A 13838-nucleotide genomic window follows, 5' to 3' on the forward strand; every position below is an offset into this window, starting at 1 on the left:
TTATCAATACAAATATAGTAGGGTTAAGTCCGAAAAAGAAAATATTTTTTTCTATGACTTAAAGGCGTTTCCTCGCCTTAATATTTAAAACATGTTCTCATTGACATACTATACATGGACTGCTAGTAGCCAACTTCACGATGTTCCACTTTTAATGTACAAAACACTAGCGCAAAGAGGGCTATGTGGAAAAACTGTGTAACATTAACATTTAATACTCACAGCGCACAGCATAGAGAAATATGCAAACGTAAATATATTTCTCTATGGCGCACAGACTGCTCCTGCTTTACTTTGCACGAACTGTCAACATTTTTCAATAACATACAAAAAAAACATGGCATCGTTTGTCTTCAACAAATTATACTAGATGTTAATACTTTCTATATCAGAAAAAGCTTATCTCAACTAAATACAAACTTTTTTTTCCACTGTGTCTGAAAGGACTTTATTCAAATTTTGAATGGAAAACTCACACCACTAACTGTCCATGTATAGTATGTCAATGCATGTTCTATTGAGATCCCTACCTAACTGTAAAAAAATCAGAAGGAAATTCGTGCTGCGTTAATTGAACGGCGCCCGTCGTCGTTTAGTTTAAGCAGGCTTTCCATCAATATAAAAGAACCCAACTATTTTCTGCATTTTGAAATATCTACGTTTCATTTCTACTTATTGTGGCTTAAATAATGGCATCCAGGGATTCAAAAGTTACTTGTTTGTAGGGGACTCAAAGAAAACACTTTTTATGACAAGAATTACTTTTGGAGGATTTGTTAATTCCCAAAAAAAACTAGGTGTCAAAAAGGCAGGGTTTGAACAACATGACAGTAATTCGCATTAACCATCAAGGTACTACTGCGATTATAGATGCAAATGTATGTTATATTATCTGTTTAGAGAAATTAAAAAAATTATATTTCTTTAAATTCTCTTAGGGGTTTTGATTTTCTGCTTACAAGTTTCGTAATTTTAACATATTTTTTTAGACAAGGGAATGGACTTTTTTAATTTATTTTATAAAAACCCTTGTGTTCGAAATGAAAAATATATAAAAATAATCAATCTGTCAATGTGTCTGAGGCTCGTTCATGTATGCCGGCAAATTTGCACCGTGCCCTCCGCCAGTTTGCCTCCGCCGGTTTGCCTCCGGACGGTATACCTCCAGAGCAGGTAAACCGGCAGAGGTAAACTGGCAGAGGTAAACCGGCGGAGGTAAATATTCACGTACCGCACGACAGAGTCAAAGATCGAGTGTGGGAAAACAGAGATGGATCGTGTTGGTGCTGTCGATCCATCAGGATTTTCAGCAAATCAAAAATCAACGAGCCAAGTAGTTCTATCAAATTACACAATCTTGTCTTAAAACTATCTATTTATACAATAATTCAAGGATACAAATGCATCTTTTTCCACTTTTTATTTTAGGGTTAGTTAAGAACTATCGTTTTCGGGATTGATTTTCTGCTTACAAGTTTCATAATTTTTTAATTTAATTTATAAAGACACTTTTTTATCTTGATTGTCATCCAGATACAAATATTTTTGCTTGTTCTCGAAATAAAAAATATAAAAATAATCAATCTGTCAAAGTGGCTGTGGCTCGGTCGTGTATAGCGGAGAAATTTGGACCGTCCTCATTTGTTGAAGTTAAAAATTGTATAGAATTGTTCTATTTCCTATCCATTCTTATTAATAAATGTTACATGCTATGACCTTAATATTGAAATCAATAAGCGACAAACCATTTATGGATTAAAATAAAAAATTGGACTTAACATTTATGGTTTATTATTTTTGATCCTTTAAATATATGATTATTTTTCCCAAATTTGATTTTTGATAGGATGACTAATGACTTATTTCAATTGAGTTAGAGAGCTAGTGTATTTTTATTTTAAAAATGTTTCTGTCATAAAATACGTTGAATTTTTGTGTTTATTTTGTGCTGTGCTTATATAAAATGGATATTAAGAAGTTATTTCGGGAAGAATGTGTTTTGAAGCCGAAAAAAGGGGTCACAAAACACAAAAACAAGTAGAAATTTGAATTCTGACCACAAAAAGAATCTGGCAATATTAATGAACAACATTGGTCAGTCTAAAGCTTGGAAGATAGTTTTCACAAGATTAATTGCATTTTCCACACAATATTCTTGTGCCAAAATTAAGTTCAGGTTTAATCAAAAGTTTGGAGAACAAAAATGAACTTTCTTTAAGCACGAGATGCGTAAAGACATATTTATATTAAAAGTCATAAAAGAATTTTAACACAAGAATATGCGCAAAAATGATATATTTATGATTACTAAAAAAAGACCTAAATATTTTTAGCTCATCAACAAAAATCCTCTGATTAACTAAGTCCACTAATATATCTTATGTAGAAATATTAATTAAAAATTGATTTAAAACTGCATTATAACGGATTAATAATAAACCACCACCATGATTATTTATTTTTAAAAAATATGTACATATGTAATCTTTTAAATATTTACATCATCCCGACTACATCGAAATTTTCCATTCAAACAGAGCTTACCTGCATTTGACGTTTCCTTTTCTCTTAAGCTACTTAAGCGCCACCATTTGATAGCAGCTGTTGAATGCGAACTAAAATAACCTGAAAAAAACCCACTTGATGATAACTTGAATTCCAACAACAACAACTTTCCTTTCCTTCACTTCACTCCACTTCCACCCGCTCAAATACACGCTACCTGTTTTCAACTTCAACCAAATACAAAATTCCAACCAACCAAATCGAAATCATCAGTTTGAACGAGACAGCGAACGATTTGAGAAGTGTTGTTTAAAAAGTGCTCTCATCGCCCCTTTAAAAACTTATAAAAATAAATTTGAAACTGATAATAAAACAAAAACAAGAAACAGAAAATAGAAGAATTTAAAATCCAATTTGCATAAAAATCATCATCTCACCAAATTGAAATTCCAAAACAATATAACCAAAAAAATAACCAAGAAGAATCCAAAAATCTAAAATCAACTTCCTGGCACCGTGCAAAACAAGTTTTGAATTAAATTTTGCTAACTTAACTAAACCCAAAAGCTAGAAATAGAAACGAAACAACTCGTAGCCATATTGGAATTATATTAAACAACAAAACTTAATTGAATTCCATAATTCCATTCTTTATACTTTATACCCCTCTCCATCATACGTCGTCGTCTATCGTCGTCGTGTTGCAAAAAAAGCAGAAAAGTGGGAAAACTCAGAAAAGAAAATTCGAGTAGGTAAACTTTTCCATCTCTGTGTCAATACCAATCAATTGTGTATTTTTCAAGTGTTCTGTTAACAAATTGTGAATTTAAAAAATATATAAAGAAATAAATCGAGAAAATAAAGTTTATCTCGTTTGTTAATTTCAAGAAGAGTTGTGTGTTATTTTCCACTCCACATTTTATTCGCTCTCACGGTCACGTCACATTCGTTCCTCCGTGAATTGTGTGTGAGATCAGCTTATTGTTTTATAATTAAAAAAAACGTTCGTATTAAAAATTCAATCATCTTTTAGCAAATTTTTCGCGATAGATGTTTCTCACGCAGATTTTAGTCTCAAAAACTTATTCAGCTTTCCAACACAGGTTCGGTAGCTTGTTAATGTGCTAAAAGTTAAATTTCAAAAATAAAAATCTTTTCTGCTTAACGTCGTCGATAAAGAGAAAAGGACATCATTTAAAAAAAAAAGTAATCACTCAAAAAAAAACAAAACAGAAAAATAATTGTATATAATGTGGAACCAAAATCAACTCAGTGATAAGACAACAGCCAAGGATGTTTTTGTTGCTGCTGAGACGACAACAACAAACAATTTTGATCAACAGAAGAAAACTGTTGTAGGAACACACTCGCAGCGACATCTGCCGACGAGCGGCGCGGGCGACAACGGGAAGAACAACGGTCGTGGTGGTGGCGGTGTCAATAATTTGGGTCATTGTGCCACCAGCAAGGACAAGGACAACTACACGAGCTGCAGTGAGGCAACCGATTCGGGATTTTTATCTGGTCCACAGCTATCTGAAGACTACGACAATAGCTTTTCTTCTTCTTCTGCAACAGCCACCGGTGAGGGTGGAGAGAGCCAGCAGAATATAACTCGTGGTGGAGTTCAACTTAATATTGTTCACAATAAACAACAAAAGAAACAATCCTCTGCTGCTGCAAGCCAACAGAATTACATAGACTCAGGTTGCATTGACGAGGATTTTGAGGAGGACGACGAAGAAATTGCTGCCGTCGTTGCATCCGAACAGCAACAACAACAAGGACATTTACATTCTCGTCCTTCGATCACAACAACAGCTGCTTCGCCACAACAACGTGGTTCATCATCGAATAACCAACAGGAAGACGACGATCAAATGATTTTGGATAAAGGCGTAGATTCTGGTGTATCGGAGTGGTTCTGTAAACTAACTCTGAGGGATCCAAATCAATCGGTGAATAATTTGGGATCATCGGAGAGGACAAACGCAGATTCAACAAATAACAGTAACAGTGGTGATATGGCTCCATGGGAAATTTACTATCAACAAAATAATGAAGGCGATACGTAAGTTGATTTTTCTCTTTAACATATTTTTTTCTTAAAAGAAACTACTTAAAAAAACCTACAGAGACTTATAAGCTCTTTGATAGGACTTGATAGTTAAACAAATTAGTTCGAGCTCTGTGAAGTGGTTTAACTGGGGTTTTTTGGTCAATGAACTTACTCTGAGTTAATTAACATAAGCTTAAGGTTAACGAAAAAGTGACCAGATTTTTATTTTGAGGATTTATGTATCAATATATCCAAACCCACATAGGTTTAGTTTTGTCCTTGAAATTTTCATTGAATTCAATTTCTTTGGTTATTGTTTTAGTTGTGATTAAAAAAAAAAGAATGTTTGAGTGCTTGAACCTTCTACGGTTTTGATCTTAATTCAATGATTTTTGTTTTCATCTTTAAATATTTATGAAATAGAAGGCAGATTTTTTGAAGGGAAATAGCTTTGCATTACCTTTTCATGTTCTCATCTAACGATAAACTCGGAGAAGGCCATTAATGTTTTATTTTATTTTATACCTATTTAGTTTTTGTTTTGAGCTTGCTGGTATAAATTTATGGCCGAGGCAAGTAAAGTCCTGGTTAGCGAAGAGTGATTCCAATTTTTGACTCAAAGCGAAAGTTTTTGAACTGCTGATTTCGAGAGTCCCAATTTTAATTCAAATACAAAATTTGGCAAAGTAGATATTGCTCTTATTGAAAGTTGAAGTTTACGAAGTTTCTCAAATCAAACGTTCATTTTCCTGATAAAAGCCTAAGCGTATAGAAACGATCCTCACGTGCTTCCATTGTATTTCTGAGTTAAATCATTTGTTAAATCTATTAAGTTGTCTTTGATTTTAAAGAGCTGTTATACCTTGGTCTTCTGTTATATTTGGACTTTTAATGTAGGTACCTAAAATAAAATGATTGAATGTCACTGGTACAGCTTTACTCTGTAGAGTTACAGGTAACACACTAGAAACTGAATCTATGAATTCAATATTGTACTTGATACTTGGTTTTTGAAGCCTTCCAAAAGAAACCAAATATCTGACTCAAAAAGACCCAATTGAAAGAATCCACATTTTGCCTTTGATTTTATATCTGTTCACGTTAAGGCCTTATGCGTTGATAGGGGATTTTTAAGAATGCAAGTAAAAAAGTCCAGCAAGAGAAGTTCAAGATTTAAGTTAAACCAGAATTTAAAAAGTTTTACTTTTTTTGGGATTTTTGTGGAAATTCCTGAGATTGTACACCTTTTAAAGACAATAATTATGTTAACAAAATAATGATTACTAAAAACCACAAAGTTCTAAAAAAAAAAAAACTTAATCTTAACTTTGGTAGAAGTCCATTTGTGGTTAAAATTTTGGAAAAAAAAGATAATTAAGATCAATTTATAACTTTCATTAAAAACCACCATAATTTTTATAAAGTGAAAAGAAATCAAATAAATCTATTGACATAACAAATTAAATGCTTGAGGCTAATAATTTATGCATAAAACACGATTATTATTAGATGGAAGATGTTAAAATGATTTCCAGTTGTTTTTTTAAAATCTCAATCAAAACATGAAAGCCTGTCACTCTTATCAAATTTTGTCCACAGCAGTTGGTTATAGGTTTAAAAAGATCTAATTTTTAGTTTAGTTAGTCGTTGATGTTTAATTGATTAGAGTAGTCCGATATTAGGTGTTTCTGTTCATAGGTATAAAAAGATCTTAGATTTAGTTTTTTAGTCCTGGATGTTTTATTGACTAAAAGTTGTCCGGCATTAGCTGTTTCTGTTATGAGCTCCTCTTCATCGTCTGATAGTTGTCTGCTGGACATTTTTGAGTTTACCTTGCTTTCAAACAAAAATCCCCAATGAAGCTCGACCCTATGCCAATAAAATTGAAGTATCCATTCCTAAAACAAACATTTGTTGATGTTTTAATGATTGTTCATATAAACTGATAAGGATAAGTAAAAATGTAAATCTTATCGGAAACATATTTTTTCTTTTCTAGGGAAAACCAATTTTGTCACTTCCTTATCAAAAAATCGTTTTGATAAGTTGCGGTGGTGGTAGAAGCCCAAAAGAAAGTTTGATAAAATCACAACATTTTGTATCTAAAAATCCTGCACTTTGATTTATGACAAATGGAATGATTTTTTAATCTAAAAAAGCTAAATTGCCTTTGATTTGATAGCCCTTCTTTTGTAGAATATTGCATTTGTTTAAAAGCAGCTACTTTCATTAGTTTTTAGGGATTTTTTTTGGCAAATAGGGATTGTCATTCATATTGCTAAAAGAAAAACCTAAAGATTTTTAAATAAAGAATTCAAAGTCATTGAGCTTGCTCTGGAATCTCCTCATACAATTTTCTATCTTATTTATGGCATAAGAAAGATTTAAGGATTACTTTTTCCTTCTTCTTTGTTGCAAATAAACTATACCTCTAAGTCTACCTACGTTTAAAGCTATTCCTAAGAACAGGTAATTATTAACAAGTCTTCCTACCTGCAAAAAAAAGGCAACCCGAGTTAGTGTAGTTTCTTTTTATGATCTAATCCCAGATGCACCTGTTAGATCCCCTTTTATTTCGGATTTATTGTTTATTTTCAACTAACTAGTATGCGCCCAATCGGTGCCTTCTTTTTAAGCCTTCTTAGAAAAATAACCTTTTCTTCTGAAAATAATTTATATTTTGTATTTTATCTTTTATTTTTATATTTACTTATAGACAATTGCACCTGGCATGTATAACTGGTCATGTTGAAGTTGTTGCAGCTCTAATACGTATGGCACCACATCCATGTCTGTTTAATATACAAAATGATGAAGCACAAACTAGCCTTCATTTGGCTGTTATTTATGGACAACCTAAGATTTTAAGAATGCTTTTAATTGCAGGCGCTGAGGTAAGTCTTGTTGTTTTTTATTGTAGATTGATTTGTATCTTTTTAATCGAGAACTGAAAAATTCGCATTTATAATGAATACAAATTTTCCACTGAATGTCTTAATATCTTTGAAAAATAGAAACGTGATTAATGTAAAAAACTTTGTATCAAGAGTTCAGTTTTTGGTTTACCCAAGCTATTAAACTGAGTTGGATTTAAACTCAAGAAGAAAAGTACAAGGTTAGGTTAGGTTAGGTTAAAGTTGCTGTTGGTTGGGAAGTCCTACACACTTAGACCAAAGTATGGACCGTTCCGTTGTGATACCACATGGATCAGTTGATCAGCTTAACTTGTTGAACCAATTGGAGCTCCGAATGAAGCGTAGGAGACAAATAATGTCAGAATTTTTTTTTGGATCGCTGGTATCGTTGAAGTAGTGGATTCTACGTCTTTGTGATAAGGCAGTGCATGTGCACAGAAGATGAGAGATTGTCTCCTCCTCCTCCTCGTCCATACAACTCCTACAAAAATCATTTGCAGGTGCTCCAAGTCGAATAGCATGCCTTTTACTATTAAGCAGTGCCCAGTCAGGACACCTATATCGTAGTTAATGTGCAATCTACTCAGAGAGATTAATTGTTTTGAGCGCCTAGCGCTAAGATTAGGCCAAATTAGTTTTGTCGCTAAACATGTGGTGGTGTTATTCCACCTCAAGTTTGTTTTCTCTATGGTTTCTCGCTTTAGCATGAGTTTACATGCAGCTAAGAAAAGTACAAAGTTATGGGCATTTCCAAATTGCATCGATATGAAAAAGTTGGATTTAAATTTTACTCCAGAAAGCCTCAGATTAATGCATTTGTTGTGAAATATCTCACAATTACTTTTCTCAAGCTCCTATGGCTTAAAAAAAAAACGCAAAAATGGTAAATCACATTTCCGACAAGAAATAATTTATAATTCCCATGAAAAAACAAACTTATTTGTGAAAAACCTCGAAAGACTAGATGGTAATTCCAAAACACCTTCACCTTAGTGAATTTCTCCAAAAGGCATTCTTACCAGTTAGAAACAAAATCCTTCGGTTCTTCTTAATAATAAATTGTTTTTGATAAAGTTTAAAGCTAAAAAACCTAAATATAACTGTTTATCTTTTTTTTGAATACTTAACTAATTATCTTAAATCTCTCTATTATTTCAGCCAACAGCTCGGGATCGTCATGGCAATACTCCTCTCCATTTAGCCTGCATTTCCGGCGATACACAATGCGTCAAAGCCCTTACAATACCAATCAGTGCATCTGAAATAAATGAAGCCCATCGTTCTTATGGTCATTTAAGTAGTGACAAAACAACATCCTACCTCGATTGCGCCCGTTTACCAGCTGATTTGGAAATTCGTAATTATGATGGTAAGTTTATGAATTTCTATTTTATCCTTATTTTCTGTCTATTTTTCTAAAGATAATTTTGTACGTATTTCAAAATAGAACAATGCAATTTTTCGTAGGAAATTTCTTTGTCAAAAATCTATTTTTATCATTGCGCCGAAGACAGACTAAGAGGAATTCCTACTGTGCGAATAAATTGAAAATCTATTTTTTGCACATTCTACACACAAAAATATCCCTTAGCAGCTTGAGTGTTCTTAGGCTGCTGAGGCTGACAAATGTTTTGAATTGTTTCAACAATACATAATTGCTAGTGCGTGTTCAAAAGGCTAGCGCAAGCGAGGAAAATTGAAATGAAAATAGAATAAGAATAGTTTAGAAACTACATAAATTTAGAAACCTTGCTGAGAGCGCATGTTCTGCAAAGAAATTCTTCATTTTTAACCAGAGAGTTGGATCTAAAAATAACTCCGGGTCACATGCTATTTTGTCATCGTCTCTCTCGCTTAGTTTTATTCTCTATCTCTCTTTTTTTAGTATGCATATTGTTGTTGTTCTTATTGAAAGCAGACGTCGACGACGATGATGATGATGGGTATGGATGGGTGGCGGTTTTGACTGTAATTATGGTATCTATACAACATACCTAGATCTATAGAAAAGGATAAATTTTCCTGGGTTTTTCCAGTCAGGCAAAGTGAAAGGCATGTGCGAGATTTCATTGAACCACCACCATATGTGAATTTTCTGTTTTTGTTGTTTTCATTTTTCGTTGCTGGTGTTTCACACGCATCACACGTTGTTGGTTTGTTTATTTCACTTCGATTTAAAAATAGAATGAAAATTATAGCCTGTCGAGGAGCAGAGCTGTTGCTGTTGCTGTTAGCTCAAACAATGGCTGGGTGGGTGGATGGTGGAAATGGTGGTTCTTGCTGACGTTATAGAAATGGAAATTCCTGAAAATGAAAAAATAATTGTATCCATGCAAGGGAAATTGTATAGACAAAAAAAAGACTTTCACAAGGTTTAAAGGTCGCGACCAAAATTAAGTTTCTCTACGGCACGCAATCCCCTCCTAAAGTAATTAGAATAATCCAGTCAAGGACGTAAATATAAATATACATATGTGCAGCCAACAACATAGACACGAGCCAAGTATAAGTAGGTTTTATTTTAGTTTTGTAATAAATTGCGACAAATCATGAAATTTATAGAATCGAAGGGCAATAATAGATATTACCTATAAGTTAATTTATTGAAACCTGTTTTTGGTGTTGTAATAAGAACAAAAACAAAATGTAATGGAATAACTTGATTGTTATCTTATTTTATATTTTTTTTACCGCCTCTCCATGTCCCCAACCTAATGGTATTTAATAGAGTTGTTGTAGTGTTACTTGTACTTGTTGGTACGAGAATGCATCGTTCGATGACTATGACGATCGACGACGACAGCTTAAAAAGTTAATTATCAAGTTATTAAGAGGTTAATGAAGAAATGCGAAGGTTTAATTGATTATAATAAGCGTTTGTCATTTCAATCAAAAAAATAATGACAAATATAAAGTTGAGTTATTTTTGTAGGTAAATGTTGCCTAGTAAATAGTTGACCTTCAAAGAAGGTATTTTTTTATTGTTTGTTGATGAGTTCGAAAAGCTTAAACCCTCATGGGGAGGGGGGAGTGTTGAAGCTAGATACACAGAAGTCTCATTTGCCGGTGGTTCTACAAGTAAATTGCACCTATAAAAAATTAAAATATTTAACAAAACGTGTCAATAACCGGTTAATAAAAGACTCCGTTGCAATTTATTGATGGAATCATCTTTGTAATTATCTTCTTTTTATAGACTTGAAGTCCATGCTATAAATTTTGTTTTGAGGAGATTTGAGAGACTCCGTTGCAATTTATTGATGGAATCATCTTTGTAATTATCTTCTTTTTATAGACTTGAAGTCCATGCTATAAATTTTGTTTTGAGGAGATTTGAGCTATAACTAAACACATTATAAAAAAATGTCTTAATTTGCTTTCCCAAAAAAAAACACGTAGTCAATTTAACTTCGATTGAAGGCGAATATTTGAAAAATCAATTGTTAGCTGAAGTAACTAAGATCAAACAACATTTTCCGAGTTTAAAATGTAGAACCAAGTATCAAATTAGGGTTCACACAACATTTCTTATCATATGTGCTAATCGAACCTTGAGAATGTGCTGAACACAGCGGTAGATATAAGCCTTTAATCTGCTCGACATGTCAGAGGAGTATTACTACTGAGTGTCTCTGGAAAGCCGCTGTTCAAAACTGCAGGGTTGCTAATACTGGTTAAACTTCACATTTGCTCTATTTTTCTAGCGATTCACGAGCCCTTATAGGACCTTTAATAATAAACCACTTACTGAACATCGTAAGAAAACTTTTTTGAATTTATCAAGTAAGTAAACATTTCTGAATTTATCAAGTATGAATAATGCCCAAAAATTTTAAATTTCTGAGATTGAGCTCGAATCCTGAAATTAACCATTGCAAAACTCTTCAATAAAATTACTTGAAGCAACGGCCTAGTCACTGATAAAGCTTCGGTTCCCTTCGATCACCGAAACCAAGCATCTGAATGTGGTTAGTAGACAGATGGAGACCGTTTCGTAACCTACCGCGTGCTGTTGTCATGTGTTCTTTTTGTTTGTTCTTTCTCTTCTGTCCTTCTGTCTAGTATTAATGTCTTGTGTTGCTATCACCTTACAAAAAGTAGTCGCTCAAGGTGCTGTGTTTACTCTGTACATTTATGTGCTGATTAGTGTGTAATGTAAAGTAATGTAAAATTACTTGGGAAATGCAATCATATTGAATTAAGCGTTGGTTTAAAGAAATCATAACATATCAAAACATTTAATTCAGTTGGTGGGTTTTTTGATTACTTTCTATAAACACTATGGACTCTTTGTATTATAAATTTGACCTTAAATTTTGAAAATATCTGACAATAATTTTAAATAAGAACAAACATCATGTGACCGAATATTGTTGGAATTCCCTTATTTTTCATGTCTAATGATCAAAGAATCAGGTTCGTCAATTTGTGGGATGAAGGACTGTTTATTCATCATAATTTATAAATAATACAAAACAAAAAAATCAAAATTAATTATATTTCCACTATTTTCTTTTATGTTTACATTAAATCTTAGAAATCTTCAAAGCAAAACTAAAAGATGAAAAATTCCGAAATGTCTAAAATTCTGTCTCGCCAAAAATTAATGTATATTTTTTCATTTTTCATTTAATAAAGAGACAAAATAAAAATCTTAAATAGCTTTCACATTTTAAAAATAAGTATACATTATGTCTTCACACATAATATATTTAGTATTTTCTTCTTATATTCAAAAATAAAAAAAAATATATAAAAATTAAAATTTTGTCGAAAAATAAAATTTTATTTTGGCACACGTTCAGTTTTAGATCAAATAAACAATTTTATTTTTCAAGAATTTTGAGGTTAAAATGAACGTCATAGTTTGTTCGTGTGTATATGAAATTTTGCAAAGCTTAATAAAACAAAAATAATACATTTTCTCTCATTTTCCTCTTACACAAAAATATAAAAATATTTCACCCGCCATAGACCATCATCATCATCATAATCCACCTTTTCGAAAGCATTGCGCGCTAAATTTGAATTCGAATTTGTCTGCTTTCCTGACGGTAACGGCCAGACTAACAATAGTCAAGAAGTCAAATATATAAACTTTGAGTTAATTCTGTTTATAAGTAGGTATTTTTGTATCTACATTTTATACATACTACATTAAATATAAACCAACCGAAATGATTATAATATAGCTCGTCGCAGTCGGTTCTTTATACATATAGTCAAATGTTTAAATGTTTATGAAGCTTGCTTGGCTTGAGAGCTATAGTTCTATATATAGATGAAATATTCTTGTGTATACTTATGTATATACAATTTGAGTTTACTGTTGCTCTGTTTTGCTAGCTTTTGGCTTTGAATTTCTGGGAAAACCCAACAAGATAATAAATATACATACACAATATCTTTTTTGTATTTATTATTATTTCGTATTTAAATAATTGTGTATAGAGTAGTAGGGTAGGTATAGTTCTTTTACCCAGTACCACCCCACTTCCCCTTGTTCGTTAATCATTTTCAAAATCGTCAACATTAATGTTATGAAAGTAAACGATATAAAAACAACAACAATTTCAAAAATCAACAATGGACTGGACTTGGCTTTTAAAATGTTGTTTATATTCTAGTTTTGTATATAACCATAAAGATCATCATTTGAATAAATTATATTATTTAACAAAAAAATCAAATAAAGCAAAGAAAATAGAATACAATCTATAATCGGGTGATAAATATGGGATAACATTATTTTTAATGTTCTCAATGAATTTTTTTGCCTTAACTTTTTAACTTTGCCAAGCCCCAAGTCGACAAAAATATTAATTTATTTAGTATTTTGTTGTTTATAGTGGTGTTTTTTTCTTACTCTATGTGTAGGCGAATCTTAAATCGATCTAAATAAGAATTTAAAAAAAAATTAAGATTATTCACAAACTAGACTTTAAATCAAGGTTTTTATTTTTTAAGTCGAGTGAACCAAAATGGGTTACAATCTGAATCTGAGTTAGGTTAAAATTTAGGAAATGTTATGAAGCAGCACCCTGACGAAATACTTCATTGTTGATTTCTAAGCCAAAGTTTTTTGTTTTTTGAAACATCGGGAAGGTTCTCTCATAAAAAAATGAAATCTAGTTTCATGTTTGGATTTTGGATAAATATTCCATTTATTGATAAAGATTTAAGTTTAAGCTATTCTTAGATTTTGCTAATATGTTTAAGCGTCATGACGTTCAATATAGGAATAAAAAAAAACTCCTAGTCCTAGTCTTTTGGTTTTTTTTCAGATTAAAATTATGTTAACATAAAGTCTATCACATGAATAAAATAAAATAAAATTTTATTTAAGCTTCCGCGATTTC

At 31.9% G+C, this 13838-nt stretch overlaps 1 protein-coding gene across 1 annotated transcript in view; it reads left to right on the top strand.

Moving 5' to 3' along the window:
- The first annotated feature begins 2765 nt into the window (after positions 1-2765).
- LOC129948803 (NF-kappa-B inhibitor cactus) overlaps positions 2766-13838 on the top strand; it is a 37711-nt gene continuing 26638 nt past the window's right edge. The window contains exons 1-3 of the mRNA XM_056059848.1: positions 2766-4576; positions 7281-7458; positions 8638-8848. Of these exons, the coding sequence (XP_055915823.1) occupies positions 3756-4576; positions 7281-7458; positions 8638-8848 (1210 nt within the window). The 5' untranslated portion in view covers positions 2766-3755. The remainder of the gene's footprint in view (positions 4577-7280; positions 7459-8637; positions 8849-13838) is intronic.

The sequence above is a fragment of the Eupeodes corollae genome, chromosome 3 (genome assembly GCF_945859685.1).
Source record: "Eupeodes corollae chromosome 3, idEupCoro1.1, whole genome shotgun sequence".
Lineage (NCBI taxonomy): Eukaryota > Metazoa > Arthropoda > Insecta > Diptera > Syrphidae > Eupeodes > Eupeodes corollae.